The 16461-nt window shown below is 49.0% G+C and overlaps 1 protein-coding gene across 1 annotated transcript in view; it reads left to right on the top strand.

The window, feature by feature from the left end:
- KPNA1 (karyopherin subunit alpha 1) overlaps positions 1-16461 on the top strand; it is a 76567-nt gene that overhangs the window by 28432 nt on the left and 31674 nt on the right. The window contains exons 6-7 of the mRNA XM_068166060.1: positions 4381-4512; positions 14072-14160. Coding sequence (XP_068022161.1) covers positions 4381-4512; positions 14072-14160 — 221 coding nt within the window. The remainder of the gene's footprint in view (positions 1-4380; positions 4513-14071; positions 14161-16461) is intronic.

The following is a 16461-nucleotide window of genomic DNA, read 5'->3' as shown; positions in this document are numbered from 1 at the left end:
GAAGAGACCAACCCCCACCTGTCTACAACCTCCCTTCAGGTAGTTGTGGAGAGCAATGAGGTCTCCCTGAGTCTCCTCCAGGCTAAGCAACCCCATCTCCCTCAGCCTCTCCTCACAGGGCTGTGCTCAAGGCCTCTCCTCAGCCTTGTTGCACTTCTCTGGACACCTTCAAGTGTCTCAATGTCCTTCTTAAACTGAGGGGCCCAGAACTGGACACAGGACTCAAGGTGTGGCCTAACCAGTGCTGAGCACAGGGCACAATGACTTCCCTGCTCCTGCTGGCCACACTCTTCCTAATGCAGGCCAGGATGCCATTGGCCTTCTTGGCCACCTGGGCACACTGCAGGCTCATGTTTAGGCAGCTGTCAATCAGCACCCCCAGGTCCCTCTCTGTTTGGCAGCTCTCAGCCACTCTGACCCCAGCCTGTAGCTCTGCATGGGGTTGCTGTGGCCAAAGTGCAGCCCCTGGCACTTGGACTTGTTGAATGCCATCCTGTTGGACTCTGCCCATCTGTCCAGTCGGTCGAGGTCCCTCTGCAGAGCCCTTCTTGTTCTTCACTAGGTTAAAAAAAGCTATTTTACCTTTAGGGTTTCTAGCTAAACTTCTGGGGACAGGAGAGAGAGAGATGTTTGAGTTTCATTACATAGCTGCTGTGCTGACATATCTACACTTTGTCATGTAACAACAACAGAGTTTGAAATGTGGACCTGAGGAAAGGGCAGTCTGTGAAACTAAGCCCTAATGCTTTGGGGTTTTTGTACTAATTGTAGACAATTTCAAATTTTGAGAATCACAATTTAATTTTTTTGGGATTAAGGTAATTTGGAATTTCACTCCATGATGATAAACACAGAAACCTTGCAATGTAGTTGCTTTGGTTCAAAAAAACCTAAGTTAGATCTGCTACAAAGCCACCCAAAGAGGAGTACCAGCACCCCCAGGTCCCTCTCTGCCCAGCTGCTCTCCGCCACTCTGACCCCAGCCTGTAGCACTGCCTGGGGTTGTTGTGGCCAATGTGCAGAACCTGGCACTTGGATGTGTTCAATCTCCTGCCCTTGCACTCTGCCCACCTGTCCAGCCTGTCAAGGTCCCTCTGGAGAGCTCTCCTACCCTCTAACAGATCAACTCCTGCCCCCAGCTTGATGTCATCAGCAAATTTACTGATCATGGACTCAATCCCCTCATCCAGATCATCAATAAAGATATTGAACAGGAAGGGGCCCAGCACTGATCCCTGGGGCACACCACTGGTGCCTGGCTGCCAGCTGGTTGTGGCACCATTCACCACCACTCTCTGGGCTCGGTGGTGAATGGTTCCAGTTCATTAGTGACAAGTCTTGCAGCTCTGGGCTGTTTTCCTGCTTTCCTGCAGGCCAGATCCTTTGTGTGTCACAACAGTGTATTTTGGATTTGTTTGTTCTGATCACATAAGAAGATAATTTCTTGTTCAGTTGGTCAGGAGGGCAGGATTAGTTGTATTTTTTTTAAACTGAAGGTTTTCATGATAACAAACATTAGAAGCCTTACAAGCCCAGGCCCTTTTCAAGACTTTCTGTGCCTTTTCATCTTTTATGAATAGAATAGAATAGAATAGACCAGACCAGACCAGGTTGGAAGAGACCTTTGAGACCATCGCGTCCAACCTATCATCCAACACCACCCAATCAACTAAGCCATGCAACCAAGCACCCCATCAAGTCTCCTCCTGAACACCTCCAGGGATGGTGACTCCAACAGCTCCCTGGGCAGCACATTCCAATGGCCAATCCTAACCTCCAGCCTGAACCTCCCCTGTCACAGCCTGAGACTGTGTCCTCTTGTTCTGGTGCTGCTTGCCTGGGAGAAGAGACCAACCCCCACCTGTTTACAACCTCCCTTCAGGTAGTTGTGGAGAGCAATGAGGTCTCCCTGAGTCTCCTCCAGGCTAAGCAACCCCAGCTCCCTCAGCCTCTCCTCACAGGACTGTGCTCCAGACCCCTCCCCAGCTTTGTTGTCCTTCTCTGGACACCTTCCAGCAAGTCAACCTCCTTCCTAAACTGAGGGGCCCAGCACTGGAATCTTAAATTCAATCTTATATGTAGATTCTTGCTGCTCAGCCAGAGACTGCTAATATTAGACAGTCTGTCAGGACTTTTCCTGGAATACTGAGGGGGTTTAATAACTGAGTAATGTTGCAATGAGTCATCCATAGCATTCAGCTTTCCATTATTGTTGCTCATTGATTTCTGCCTTTTCATTCAACTCGTAGCACTTCCTCAGCTCTCTAGATTTGAAACATGTCTGATAGGATGAACATTTTCTAGTGTAGTGTCATTGTGCTGGGGCTGGAAAACATGCAGAAATCTGGCAAAACCCACATGTCTGCAATCTGAGGCCTGTATCAGGCACTGTTAGAACTTGCACTTCAGCATAAAAGGTTGATGCTTTTGTGAGTTGAGATTAAAATACAAAGAAATAGCATCAATAAAAATAAAGCAAATCAGGAGAAGTGTGGCCAGCAGGGCAAGGGAGGTGATACTCCCCCTCTGCTCAGCTCTGCTGAGACCCCACCTGGAGTACTGCCTCCAGTTCTGGAGCCCCTATTGCAAGAGGGATCTGGAGGTGCTGGAAGGTGTCCAGAGAAGGGCCAGGAGGATGATCAGAAGGCTGGAGCACCTCTGCTGTGAGGACAGACTGAAGGAGTTGGGGCTGTTCAGTCTGGAGAAGAGAAGGCTCCCAGGTGACCTCATTGTGGCCTTCCAGGATCTGAAGGGGGCTACAAGAAGTCTGGGGAGGGACTGCTCAGGATCTCAGGGAGTGATAGGACTAGGGGGAATGGAATGAAGCTGGAGGTGGGGAGATTGAGGCTGGAGGTGAGGAGGAAGTTCTTCCCCATGAGAGTGGTGAAGCCCTGAAATGGGTTGTCCAGGGAGGTGGTTGGGGCCCTGTCCCTGGAGGTGTTTAAGGCCAGGCTGGCTGAGGCTGTGGCCAGGCTGATGTAGTGTGGGGTGTCCCTGCCCGTGGCAGGGGGGTTGGAACTGGATGATCCTTGTGGTCCCTTCCAACCCTGACTGATACTATGATACTATAAATTGCATCAGAAGATGCAAAGTGTTAACTCATCACCTCAGTTTTCCTTCAGGTCTTCAATAAAATCATTGTTCAGTCAATGCAGGTATCAGATGTCCTGCAGGAAGACTTGGGTTTTATGTGTATAGGTTCTTACCCAGTATGGAAAGCTAGGACAGACCAAAGGTAGACTAACTGCATAGCAAAAAGTAATAATTAAGAATCACAGAATCACCAAGGTTGGGAGAGACTTCAGGAGCCTACAGCAGACCTGATCTTACAGAGTCACAGAATCATTTTGTTTGGAAGAGACCTCTAAGATCATCAAGTTCAACCATTATCGAAGTCTGCCAACCCTGGTGCTAAATCTTGTCCCTCAGCACCACATCTCTCTGTCTTTTAAACACCTACAGGCATCTTGTTCTCACAAGGATCTCCTGCAAATTTTAATTTCATGTGATATTGGTAATTTCAGGAGCAGGGAAGTCATTCTGCCCTGTACTCAGCACTGGTTAGGCCACACCTGGAGTCCTGTGTCCAGTTCTGGGACCCTCAGGTTAGGAAAGATGTTGAGTTGCTGGAAGGTGTCCAGAGAAGGGCAACAAAGCTGGGGAGGGGTCTGGAGCACAGCCCTGTGAGGAGAGGCTGAGGGAGCTGGGGTTGCTTAGCCTGGAGAAGAGGAGGCTCAGGGGAGACCTTATTGCTCTCTACAACTCCCTGAAGGGAGGCTGTAGCCAGGTGGGGGTTGGTCTCTTCTCCCAGGCAAGCAGCACCAGAACAAGAGGACACAGTCTCCAGCTGCACCAGGGGAACTTTAGGCTGGAGGTGAGGAGAAAGTTCTTCCCAGCAAGAGAGATTGGCCTGTGGAATGTGCTGCCCAGGGAGGTGGTGGAGTCCCCATGCCTGGAGGTGTTCAAGAGGGGATTGGATGTGGCACTTGGTGCCATGGTCTAGTCATGAGATCTGTGGTGACAGGTTGGACTTGATGATCTCTGAGGTCTCTTCCAACCTTGGTGATTCTGTGGTGGAGTCACCATCACTGGAGGTGTTTAAAAAGAGCCTGGCTGAGGCACTTGGTGCCATGGTTTAGTTGATTAGATGGTGTTGGGTGATAGGTTGGACTCAATGATCTCTGAGGTCTTTTCCAACCTTATTGATTGTATGATTTTAATTCCATGATTATGATTCTTTGTAAATCATTCTACATCAGTCAGTGATATCTCATACTGTCCCTGCACTGGTTATTTCTGCCTCTAAAGGACATGTTTTCTTCTCTTGTGGTGTGGCAGAGAGAGGCTCCTGCTGAATTCTTGTTGCATTTTCTTTTGCAGTTTGAAGCTGCGTGGGTGCTGACAAACATTGCCTCTGGGAATTCCCTTCAGACTCGAATAGTGATCCAAGCAGGAGCTGTCCCCATCTTCATAGAGCTGCTTAGCTCAGAGTTTGAAGATGTACAGGAGCAGGTAAAGATGAAGAATGCTGTTGGAGCTTTTGGGTTTGTGTTGTTTTGGGGGCTGGGGTTTTGAGGAGTGTTGGTTTGGGTTAGTTTGTTCTGCTTTGCTGTGAGGTTGTTTAATCACTTCCCTAGCAAGGAGCAAGTCTATCATGTAAGCAAGGTGATAAGACAGTGTGTGACAGTTTTGCACAACAGATCTTTCCACCTAGTATGTGCTGAGATACCCAGGCAGGTTCCTGTGAATGGTGTATTGAACCCCAGCTGATGGGGTGGTGCTGGGTGAATGTTTTTCTGTATCTCAAAGAATTCAAGAAGCCTTGTGAAAAATATTGCTTGAGAGATGGAGTTGAAGGAGCTGGGGTTGCTTAGCCTGGAGAAGAGGAGGCTCAGGGGAGACCTTATTGCTCTGTACAACTACCTGAAGGGAGGTTGTAGCCAGGTGGGGGTTGGTCTCTTCTCCCAGGCACCCAGCACCAGAACAAGAGGACACAGTCTCAGGCTGTGCCAGGGGAGGTTTAGGGTTGAGGTGAGGAGAAAGTTCTTTACTGAGAGAGTTGTTAGCCATTGGAATGTGCTGCCCAGGGAGGTGGTGGAGTCCCCATCCCTGGCGGTGTTCAAGAGGGGATTGGATGTGGCACTTGGTGCCATGGTCTAGTCGTGAGGTCTGTGGTGACAGGTTGGACTTGATGATCTTTGAGGTCTCTTCCAACCTTGGTGAGTCTGTGATTCTGTGGTGGAGTCACCATCACTGGAGGTGTTTAAGAATCTTAGAATCCACCAGGTTGGAAAAGACCTCTGAGATCATCAAGTCCAACCTATGACCTAACACCCAGCACCTCCTGACAACTAAACCACAGCTCCAAGTGCCACATCCAAGCCTTTTTTTGTCCCTCAGCACCACATCTCTGCATCTTTGAAACACTTGCAGGGATGGGGGATTCAACCACCTGTCTGAGAAGCCTATCCCAGGGTTTGAGAACCCTTTCAGTGAAGTTATTCCAGCAGCCAACACTCCTCCAGTGCAACTTGAGGCAATCTCCTCTCATCCTATTAGAACAATCTAACACTCCTCACAACATTATTATTTGGCTTGACTTAAAGGATAAGTTGTGGTTTGTGTGTCACCAAAGTTGGTGAGATTTGGGAGGCCTGCAATGCCTTTTGGAGAGAAATACATTGAGGATGGTGAGGGGTTTGGAACACAAGCCCTATGAGGAGAGACTGAGGGAGCTGGGGTTGCTTAGCCTGGAGAAGAGGAGACTCAGGGGAGGCCTTCTTGCTGTCTACAACTCCCTGAAGGGAGGTTGTAGCTGAGTGGGGGTTGGTCTCTTCTCCCAGGCAGCCAGCACCAGAACAAGAGGACACAGTCTCAAGCTGTGCTAGGGGAGGTTTAGGTTGGATGTTAGGAGGAAGTTCTACACAGAGAAAGTGATTGCCCCTTGGAATGTGCTGCCCAGGGAGGTGGTTGAGTCACCATCATTGGAGGTGTTCAGGAGGAGACTTGATGGGGTGCTTGGTGCCATGGGTTAGTTGTTTAGGTGGTGTTGGATTGGTTGATGGGTTGGACTTGATGATCTTGAAGGTCTCTTCCAACCTGGTTTATTCTATGTAACTCTATGTAAAAAGGACATTTAGCCAGAGGGCATTTATTTCTCCAGTCAGCTGCACAGAGAGATCCTACACATCTGCACAATCTTAACTTTATACCTGGACTGCAAAAAAAAAATAGATTAAACACTGTGTGCCTGTCAGAACAGTTAGTTTCTCACAGAATGCAGGAGCTGGGGTTGCTTAGCCTGGAGAAGAGCCTGGGTGAGGCACTTGGTGCCATGGTTTGGTTGATTAGATGGTGTTGGGTGATAGGTTGGACTCAGTGATCTCTGTGGTCTTTTCCAACCTGGTTTATTCTGTTCTATTCTGTGGAAAGTTCATGCTTGTTTCTCCTGCAGATAAAACAAGAGTGTAAATTAGAGTTTATTCTCTACAGAGAAGATTATAGTTTGCTCTCAATGTTCCTGACAGAGCAGGTGAATGTTCTTTCAGGCCCAGAGGGATCAGTGTAAAGCACAGATCAAGCATTTGAGTCAGGCATGCTCACGAGGTCCATGCCTTGTTTGAACAATGATGTATTTCAGGCAGATAATCTTGCCTGGAAGGCTTGAGGTGATGAAATATTAATTGTGCTAACAAACAGAGTTTCAGTTAGCCTTAATACTTAACTCAAAAGTGTGTACCTTTACTGTACAAATTTGACTAGCTTTGAGTCTAGGTATTTGCAGAGGGACCTTGCCAGGCTGGACGGATGGGCAGAGTCCAAGGGCAGGAGATTGAATACATCCAAGTGCCAGGTTCTGCACATTGGCCACAGCAACCCCAGGCACTGCTACAGGCTGGGGTCAGAGTGGCTGAGAGCAGCCAGGCAGAGAGGAACCTGGGGGTGCTGGTTGATAATAGGCTGAACATGAGCCAGCAGTGTGCCCAGGCAGCCAAGAAGGCCAATGGCATCCTGGCCTGCATCAGGAACAGTGAAGTCATTGTGCCCTGTACTCAGCACTGGTTAGGCCACACCTTGAGTCCTGTGTCCAGTTCTGGGCTCCTCAGTTTAAGAAGGACATTGAGATACTTGAAGGTGTCCAGAGAAGGGCAACAAGGCTGGGGAGGGGTCTGGAGCACAGCCCTGTGAGGAGAGGCTGAGGGAGCTGGGGTTGCTTAGCCTGGAGAAGAGGAGGCTCAGGGGAGACCTTCTTGCTGTCTCCAACTCCCTGAAGGGAGGCTGTAGCCAGGTGGGGGTTGGTCTCTTCTCCCAGGCAAGCAGCACCAGAAGAAGAGGACACAGTCTCAAGCTGTGCCAGGGAGATTTAGGCTGGGTGTTATGAAGGAATTCTTCCCAGCAATAGAAATTGGCCATTGGAATGTGCTGCCCAGGGAGTCACCATCCCTGGAGGCGTTTAGGAAGAGCCTGGATGAGGCACTTGGTGCCATGGTTTAGTTGATTAGGTGGTGTTGGGTGATAGGTTGGACTTGATGATCTCTGAGGTCTCTTCCAACCTGGTTTATTCTCTCCTATTTGCTTTTGTTTCACTGTTTACTCAGGAAGCTCTCTCTTGTTTTTCCCCTTTAGCTACTTACCAGAATGTAGCTTAAGCTTTCCTAGAGAAAATGAAAGTAAGCTCTGAATGCTCATTATGAGAATACCTCTGTGATGGTTGCTGTGGGTTTGGTGACCCTTTACTGAACATTTCTTTGTTTCAATATCTCTTTGTGGTGGTGAATCAATCCAAAGGTTTGGGTGTTCCAGCATCCCTCTCCCTGCAGTGCTGTTTGCAGAGATGCTGGCACCTAATTTAACCTTTCCTTGATACTTTAATGTGTACATTCCAAGGTGTCCTTGGAATCTTTTTGCCACAGAAGCTGGCTGCAAGCTCAGGATAAGCTGATTACCCAGCATGATCCATTGCTCTTTTCAGAGTCATCGACTTCCACAGTGCAGTTCCCCATCCTGTAGCTGGGACCTCTCTGTTCTTGGATGTCTGACCTTGCACTTGTCAGTAGAATTGCTGTGTGTAAGTTGCCTTTCTTTCTTAAGCTAGCTCAGTGTACCAGCTGCACTTAAGATTTCCTTCTGCCTAGCACTCCAGTCTGTCCAGGTCATCTTGAATGGCAGCACAGCCTGAGGGTGTGTCCACCACTCCTCCCAGTCTGCTGTTGTTAGCACAACTGGGAGAAGTGGCTGACACACCCTCAGGCTGTGCTGCCATTCAGGGAGACTTGGATGGACTGGAGAGCTGGGCAGAGGGGAACCTCATCAAGTTCAAAAAGGGCAAGTGTGAAGTCCTGCACCTGGGAAAGGAATAACCTTCTGCACCAGCACAGGTTAGAGGTTGACCTTCTTTGTGGAGAAGGACCTGAGAGTACTGGTGGATAAATTTCCCATGAGCCAGCAATGTGCCCTCCTGGCCAAGAAGGCCAGTGGCATCCTGGGCTGCATCACCCTGATGATTGTGTCCAGTTCTGGGCTCCTCAGTTTAAGAAGGACATTGAGACACTTGAACACATCCAGAGAAGGGCAACAAAGCTGGGGAGGGGCCTTGAGCACAGCCCTGTGAGGAGAGGCTGAGGGAGCTGGGGTTGCTTAGCCTGGAGAAGAGGAGGATCAGGGGTGACCTCATTGCTCTCTACAACTACCTGAAGGGAGGTTGTAGCCAGGTGGGGGTTGTCTCTTCTCCCAGGCAAGCAGCACCAGAGTAAGAGGACACAGTCTCAAGCTGTACCAGGGGAGGTTCAGGCTGGAGGTGAGGAAGAAATTCTTCATAGAGAGAGAGATGGACCATTGGAATGTGCTGCCCAGGGAGGTGTTGGAGTCACCATCACTGGAGGTGTTTAGGAAGAGACTGGATGGGGTACTTGGTGCCATGGTTTAGTTGATAGATGGTGTTGGGTGATAGGTTGGACTTGATGATCTCTGAGGTCTCTTCCAACCTGGTTAATTCTATTCTAAATAAGGTGGTCCAAGTGTTTTGTGTACGAGAGCATGAGTAGAAGTCATCTCCTAGGAATTTGGCCTTGTTGTGTCCACTTACCCAGTCACACTGGTATGCAAACTAATCTTCTATGCCTTCATCCCAGCATTAGATCCATTTCTCAAGTCAGCAGCCAAAAGCAGAGAAACTGTTGATTCTCACTGGATAGTGTTTCTTCATTAAATGGCACAGGCTCCATACCTTGCTGGTGATTGGTTTAGAACTTGGCTGTTGTGTCCACAAGCCTAATGAATTAAAGGTTGAGAGCCTTCAGAATCCAGGGTGCAGTGAAGAGTTGTCAGAATGTTGGAGGTGTTCAGGAGGAGACTTGATGGGGTACTTGGTGCCATGGGTTAGCTGTTTGGGTGGGCTGGATTGGTTGATGGGTTGGACACGATGATCTTGAAGATCTCTTCCAACCTGGTTTGGTTTATTCTAAATAAAGGTTTAAATAAAGAATGTTGACAGAAGGCATTATATGGCTGAAGAGTACCCTGCAAAACTTGCACTTTGCTGTTATTGGCTGCTGTATTTGCACAGAACAGCATGAAAAACCACTGGAGTGTAATGAGGAGTAAAATAAACAGGAGACCTGTGGCAGTCCCTACTGACTATCAGACTACCATTCTTAAAATGTACAGGTGTTCATCTTCAGGGCTGGGTGGAGATCTCAGAAAGTACTGAAATTGAAGTTTTTAAAAGCCATTTATTTTTTTGCATGTAATAAACTGAAATGGAATAGAGTAGAATGAACCAGGTTGGAAAAGCCCTTTGAGATCATTGAGTGCAACCTGTCACGCAACACCATCTAACCAAATAAACCATGGCACCAAGTGCCTCATCCAGGCTCTTCTTCACCCCAGGCAGTGCTACAGGCTGGGGTCAGAGTGGCAGAGAGCAGCCAGACAGAGAGGGACCTGGGGGTGCTGGTTGACAGCAGCTGAACATGAGCCAACAGTGTGCCCAGGTGGCCCAGAAGGCCAATGGCATCCTGGCCTGCATCAGGAACAGTGTGGCCAGCAGGAGCAGGGAAGTCATTGTGCCCTGTACAATGCACTGGTTAGGCCACACCTTGAGTCCTGTGTCCAGTTCTGGGCCACTCAATTTAAGAAGGACATTGAGACACTTGAATGTGTCCAGAGAAGGGCAACAAGGCTGGGGAGAGGCCTTGAGCACAGCCCTGTGAGGAGAGGCTGAGGGAGCTGGGGTTGCTTAGCCTGGAGAAGAGGAGGCTCAGGGGAGACCTTCTTGCTGTCTCCAACTCCCTGAAGGGAGGTTGTAGCCAGGTGGGGGTTTGTCTCTTCTCCCAGGCAAGAAGCACCAGAACAAGAGGACACAGTCTCAAGCTGTGCCAGGGGAAGTTTAGGGTCAAGGTGAGAAGAAAGTTCTCCGTAGAAAGAGTAATTGGCCATTGGAATGTGCTGCCCAGGGAGATGATGGAGTCACCATCCCTGGAAGTGTTCAAAAAGGGATTGGATGTGGCACTTGGAGCCATGGTTTAGTTAGTCCTGAGGTGTTGGGTGACAGGTTGGACTTGATGATCTCTGAGGTCTTTTCCAACCTTATTGATTCTGTGATTCTTAAACACTTCCAGTGATGGTGACTCAGCCCCCTCCCTGGGCAGCCTTTTGCCTTTGCACCTATCCAGAAAACAGCATCAAACATTCATGGTGTGCAGAATGAAGCTAAAAGGGCCAGCTAGACCATTTACATGTTGAGGCATGTGTGATGTTAGAGGCAGAACCACAGGCATGCTTAAAAGCAGCAATGTAACCAGTGGGCTGTTACTCATACAAGCAGACCCTGAGGCCATCTCTCATTGTTCAAGAGTCATCTGTGGGAGCCATGACAGAGCTTTGTATTTATAGCAATGTCTGATGGGAAGAGTTTGAATAAGCTTGACTCATGTTCTTGACTTCACTGGAAAGCCAGGGTGGTTCCTTAAGGGAAGGCATCTTGTTGAACAAAACCTTGCCTGTTTCTCTAAGGCTATTTGAGTGTCTTTGCATCCTGGGTGCTGTCAGTCATTAGCATTGCAAGGATTCCTTGCAGCTTCCTCTCTTACAGGCTTCTGTGATATCAGAGCACTCTGACAAGCTCCTCATGCTGTAGGAAATCCAAGAGGGGGAATAGCAGTGTAGATGTGCTGTTGGACCTCTCTGGTCAGGCTTTCTGAGCTTTGCTGTTGCAAAGCCAGCCTGTCACTCAGGGTCAGAGTGGATTCTGGGATTAAGTGATTATCACTGTTGTCAACCCTAAAAATAGATACTGCTGTAATGGCAGAAACTGTGTCCACAGGCAAGTTAAATGTGGCTTCCAGGGATGTTTTAATGGGTGTAAGAATGTCCAGGCAGGGAGTTTGTGTCTTCAGACAAAGGCATCCCCATGTTACAGCTCTGGAAGCTGGCCAGCGTGGTGCCCATCCACAAGAAGGGCCGGTTGCATGAGCCTGTCAGCCTGACCTCAGTGCCAGGCAAGATCATGGAACAGGTCATCCTGAGTGCAATCACACAGCACTTACAGGATGGCCAAGGGATCAGGCCCAGCCAGCATGGATTTAGGAAGGGCAGGTCCTGCCTGACCAACCTGATCTCCTTCTATGCCCAGGTGACTGCCTGGTGGATGTGGGGCAGGCTGTGGATGTGGTCTGCCTGGACTTCAGCAAGGCCTTTGACACTGTCCCCCACAGCAAACTCCTGGCCAAGCTGTCAGCCCCTAGCTTGGACAGCAGCACTCTGAGCTGGTGTGCTGGGTTGAGGCAGCCCCCTTCCCCACCCCTGGCAACAATAAACACTCAGACAAACGGATTGCAAAAGTGATGGAAAGTTTCAATAGAAAGCAGTGAACTTTTACAGAAAAGCAAAAGCAGAGTGACCAAGAAAAATTCCCAAACAGACCCAGAGAGATCCCATCCCTACCTGAGGGTACACCCGAGACCCCCAGGACTCCTTCTTCCCCCTCCCACTGCTAGGCTAGTCTCAGCTGGCCAGATCTGAGACTGCCCATCCCCCCATGGCCTTGGGTCTAGCCAGGCCCAAAGCCAGGAGACATCTCCCCCAGGTACCGGCTGACGGAGGAGGAAGAAAAAGAGATAGTGCTAGACTCCGCACTGGATCTTATAGTGGTGCAAAGGATTGTGGTAGGAAATACTACATAATTTCCTGTGTCCACCCCTGGGCTGGACTTCTGGACACAGGAAGTAAACATTGCAGGGGGGCACCCAGCTCAAACTGCAACAGCTGGGTTAGGAACTGGCTGGAGGCTGAGCCCAGAGAGTGGTGGTGAATGGTGCCACAGCCAGCTGGCAGCCAGGCACCAGTGGTGTGCCCCAGGGATCAGTGCTGGGCCTCATCCTCTTTAACATCTTCATTGATGATCTGGATGAGGGCATTGAGTCCATCATCAGTAAATTTGCTGATGACACCAAGCTGGGGGCAGGAGTTGATCTGCTGGAGGGTAGAGAGGCTCTGCAGAGGGACCTGGACAGGCTGGACAGATGGGCAGAGTCCAAGGGCAGGAGATTGAACACATCCAAGTGCCAGGTTCTGCACATTGGCCACAGCAACCCCATGTAGTGCTACAGGCTGGGGTCAGAGTGGCTGGAGAGCAGCCAGGCAGAAAGGGACCTGGGGGTACTGGTTGATGGTAGGCTGAACATGAGCCTGCAGTGTGCCCAGGCAGCCAAGAAGGCCAATGGCATCCTGGCCTGCATCTGGAACATTGTGGCCAGCAGGAGCAGGGAGGTCATTCTGCCCCTGTACACTGCACTGGTTAGGCCACACCTTGAGTCCTGTGTCCAGTTCTGGGCCCCTCAGTTTAGGAAAGATGTTGAGTTGCTGGAAGGTGTCCAGAGAAGGGCAACAAAGCTGGGGAGGGGTCTGGAGCACAGCCCTGTGAGGAGAGGCTGAGGGAGCTGGGGTTGCTTAGCCTGGAGAAGAGGAGGCTCAGGGGAGACTTCATTGCTCTCTACAACTCCCTGAAGGGAGGTTGTAGCCAGGTGGGGGTTGGTCTCTTCTCCCAGGCAGCCAGTACCAGAACAAGAGGACACAGTCTTAGGCTGTGCCAGGGGAGGTTTAGGTTGGATGTTAGGAAGAAGTTCTTCCCAGAGAGAGTGATTGCCCATTGGAATGTGCTGCCTGGGGTGGTGGTGGAGTCACCATGACTGGAGGTGTTTAGGAGGAGCCTGTATGGGGTGCTTGGTGCCATGGGTTAGTTGATAGGTTGGACTTGATCTCAAAGGTCTCTTCCAACTTGATCTGGTCTGGTCTGGTCTACTCTACTCTGCTCTACTCTGCTCTACTCTGCTCTACTCTGCTCTACTCTGCTCTACTCTGCTCTACTCTGCTCTACTCTGCTCTACTCTGCTCTACTCTGCTCTACTCTGCTCTACTCTGCTCTACTCTGCTCTACTCTGCTCTACTCTGCTCTACTCTGCTCTACTCTGCTCTGCTCTGCTCTATGCTCAGTTGCATGCTCTATGTCCAAGAAGCAAAACGTCAGAGTGAAGCTGGAGTGAGACAAAACAATGTGAGAGATTTACTATGGTACATTTCACATCTGACCGATGAAATTCGTTGGGAATTAATTCTTCTTTTCCTCTTTACACCCAAACATTCAGCTAGAGAATCCTGCAGCTCTCCTTTTCTTAAAGGCACAGCCTAACCTGTCACAGCTAGGTGAAAACTTGCTTGAACATCTGGACTTGAACTAGTTGTGACACGGAGAGCAGGATTAGTGTGTTACTAAAGCTGAGGAGATAAGCTCATCTCTTATATTGTGGACAGATCAAGGTTATGTCTGCCTGCAGTCTTTGGAGGCATAACCCCTTGGCTGTTTTGGTATTCCTCTTGAGGCTGTGTAAGTATTCCTGAGCCAAACATTGATTTCAGGTGCGCACATGTAATACTCAGCCAGAGTGCATTCCCCTTCTGTACGTTGTCTGGCAGGTGACAGTGAGAAGAGTGTGTCTCCCACTCTGATACACATGCTAAACTGGTTCAGTTGTGAGAATAACAGCAATTGCCATTCTCCTGTTTTCCCTTGCAGGCTGTGTGGGCTCTTGGCAACATTGCTGGAGACAGCACTATGTGCAGAGACTATGTATTGGACTGTAATATCCTGCCCCCTTTATTGCAGTAAGTCTGATTTTAGTATATTTCACTGCATTTTACTTGTGTTTCTGGTAAGACCAGAGTTTGTTTTCTGCAGGGAGGAGTAACAGGGATTTTGGTTGTCTGTTTGGTTTTGTTGTGGGCTAATGAGACATTTTCCTGGGAGCTCCTGAACTACTTCTGTACTGGAGCTAAAATGGAAACATTTTTTAGGAGCAGCTAAGCTGAACTATTTTATTCTTCAGAGTGGGTGGTTGCCTGGGCCTATTACAGGGATCTAGAATAATTTAAGTTGAAAGGCAGCTCTGGAGGTCATCCAGCCAGAGCCTTTCTTCGTAGCAGGTAAGATCAGATTAGATTGCTCAGCTACATCACCAGTCAAATTGGGAATATCAGAGGCAGATGCTGTAACCACCTGGGGCAACCTGGTGCAGTTTTGACCTTAGCATGGTGAAATACAGTGGTCTACTACCTAGTCACTATTTTCTGTGTTTTACCTTGTGACAATTGCTGCTTGTCCTGTTACTGCATACCTTTGGGAAAGATCCTGGCTTCCTCTTTCCTATAGCCACCTATTAAACTGTTGTAGGCAGTAGTTGTATCTCCCCTTACACAGTCTCCTGAGGCTGAACAAATCCAGCTCTCTAACTCTCCCATTGTGTGTCATTTCTCTGGTCTGCTGATGATCTTGATGGCCCTGTGCTGCAGGACCATGCACTGCTGAAGCAGTGACACCATCTCTCGGACCCAAACTGGGATTGGTCCGTCTGTCCTGCACAAACCGTGGGCAGCGATTAAGCTCTCCGCTGCTCTCAGAAAAGCATTGTTAGAGTCTGGGCTGGCTGGGAGCAAAACAAACTGAGTTGTTAGAGTTGTCTTATCTTACTGCATTCCTCCAAGGCCAAGGATCACTGTGGCTAGTCCTTGATTATGAGGAGCAGCCAGCATGGATTGATGACAGCCTTCTATGATGGTGTGACCAGCTGGGTAGATGAGGAGAGAGCAGTGGATGTTGTCTGCCTCAGGTTCAGCAAGGCTTTTGCCACTGTAAATGGACAGGCTCTCTTCTTCCACTGCTCTGCATGCCTGAGACCACATCAGGAGTACTGTGTCCAGTTCTGGGCTCCCCAGTTCAAGAGAGACTGAGAAGTACTGACTTAGAGAAAGACACACAAGAGACTCAGTAAGTTTCTTGTATCATGCTTCTATTCTGGTGCCTGACACAGGTAGAATAATTTCACAAGACCTGTGTGTCTTCAGAGAGTTTTGGGCAAACTTTTATACAAAAAGTTATCTGTCTATAATGACAGAGGTCCAGATGCTTCCTATCTATACAAAGCTTATCTATCTACAAATGGCAGAAGTATACATATCATGCAGGTGTCCTTTATCTTATACAAAAGATCATCTTGTCCAAGACTAACAGAAGTGAATCACTGAAAAATCCTGTTACTCCTTATTTATCCAAAGGCTGTCTGCCAACCCCTCTCCCCCTCCCTGCATTCCAGCATTTCAGCTAACAAGTGGAAAATTCTTATCAACTCTGTTATTCTGTTAATGAGAATTTTCTGTTCATCAGTTTCACCTTAGCACGGTGAAATACAGTGGTCTAACACCTAGTCACTATTTTCTGTGTTTTACCTTGTGACAATTGCTGCTTGTCCTGGTACTGCATACCTTTGGGAAAGATCCTGGCTTCCTCTTTCCTATAGCCACCTATTAAACTGTTGTAGGCAGTAGTTGTATCTCCCCTTACACAGTCTCCAGCTCTCTAACTCTCCCATTGTGTGTCATTTCTCTGGTCTGCTGATGATCTTGATGGCCCTGTGCTGCAGGACCATGCACTGCTGAAGCAGTGACACCATCTCTCGGACCCAAACTGGGATTGGTCCATTTGTCCTTCACAAACCGTGGGCAGCGATTAAGCTCTCCGCTGCTCTCATAAAAGCATTGTTAGAGTCTGGGCTGGCTGGGAGCAAAACAAACTGAGTTGTTAGAGTTGTCTTATCTTACTGCATTCCTCCAAGGCCAAGGATCACTGTGGCTAGTCCTTGATTATGAGGAGCAGCCAGCATGGATTGATGACAGCCTTCTATGATGGTGTGACCAGCTGGGTAGGTGAGGAGAGAGCAGTGGATGTTGTCTGCCTCAGGTTCAGCAAGGCTTTTGCCACTGTAAATGGACAGGCTCTCTTCTTCCACTGCTCTGCATGGCTGAGACCACATCAGGAGTACTGTGTCCAGTTCTGGGCTCCCCAGTTCAAGAGAGACTGAGAACTACTGGAGAGTCCAGTGGAGGACCATGAAAATGCTCAGGGGACTGGAG

The sequence above is a fragment of the Melanerpes formicivorus genome, unplaced genomic scaffold (genome assembly GCF_026170545.1).
Source record: "Melanerpes formicivorus ecotype bairdi unplaced genomic scaffold, bMelFor1.0.p_v2 SCAF_96, whole genome shotgun sequence".
In the NCBI taxonomy this organism is placed as follows: domain Eukaryota; kingdom Metazoa; phylum Chordata; class Aves; order Piciformes; family Picidae; genus Melanerpes; species Melanerpes formicivorus.
Note: the sequence above shows the minus strand (reverse complement) of the source record. Positions and strands in the feature narration are given on the sequence as shown.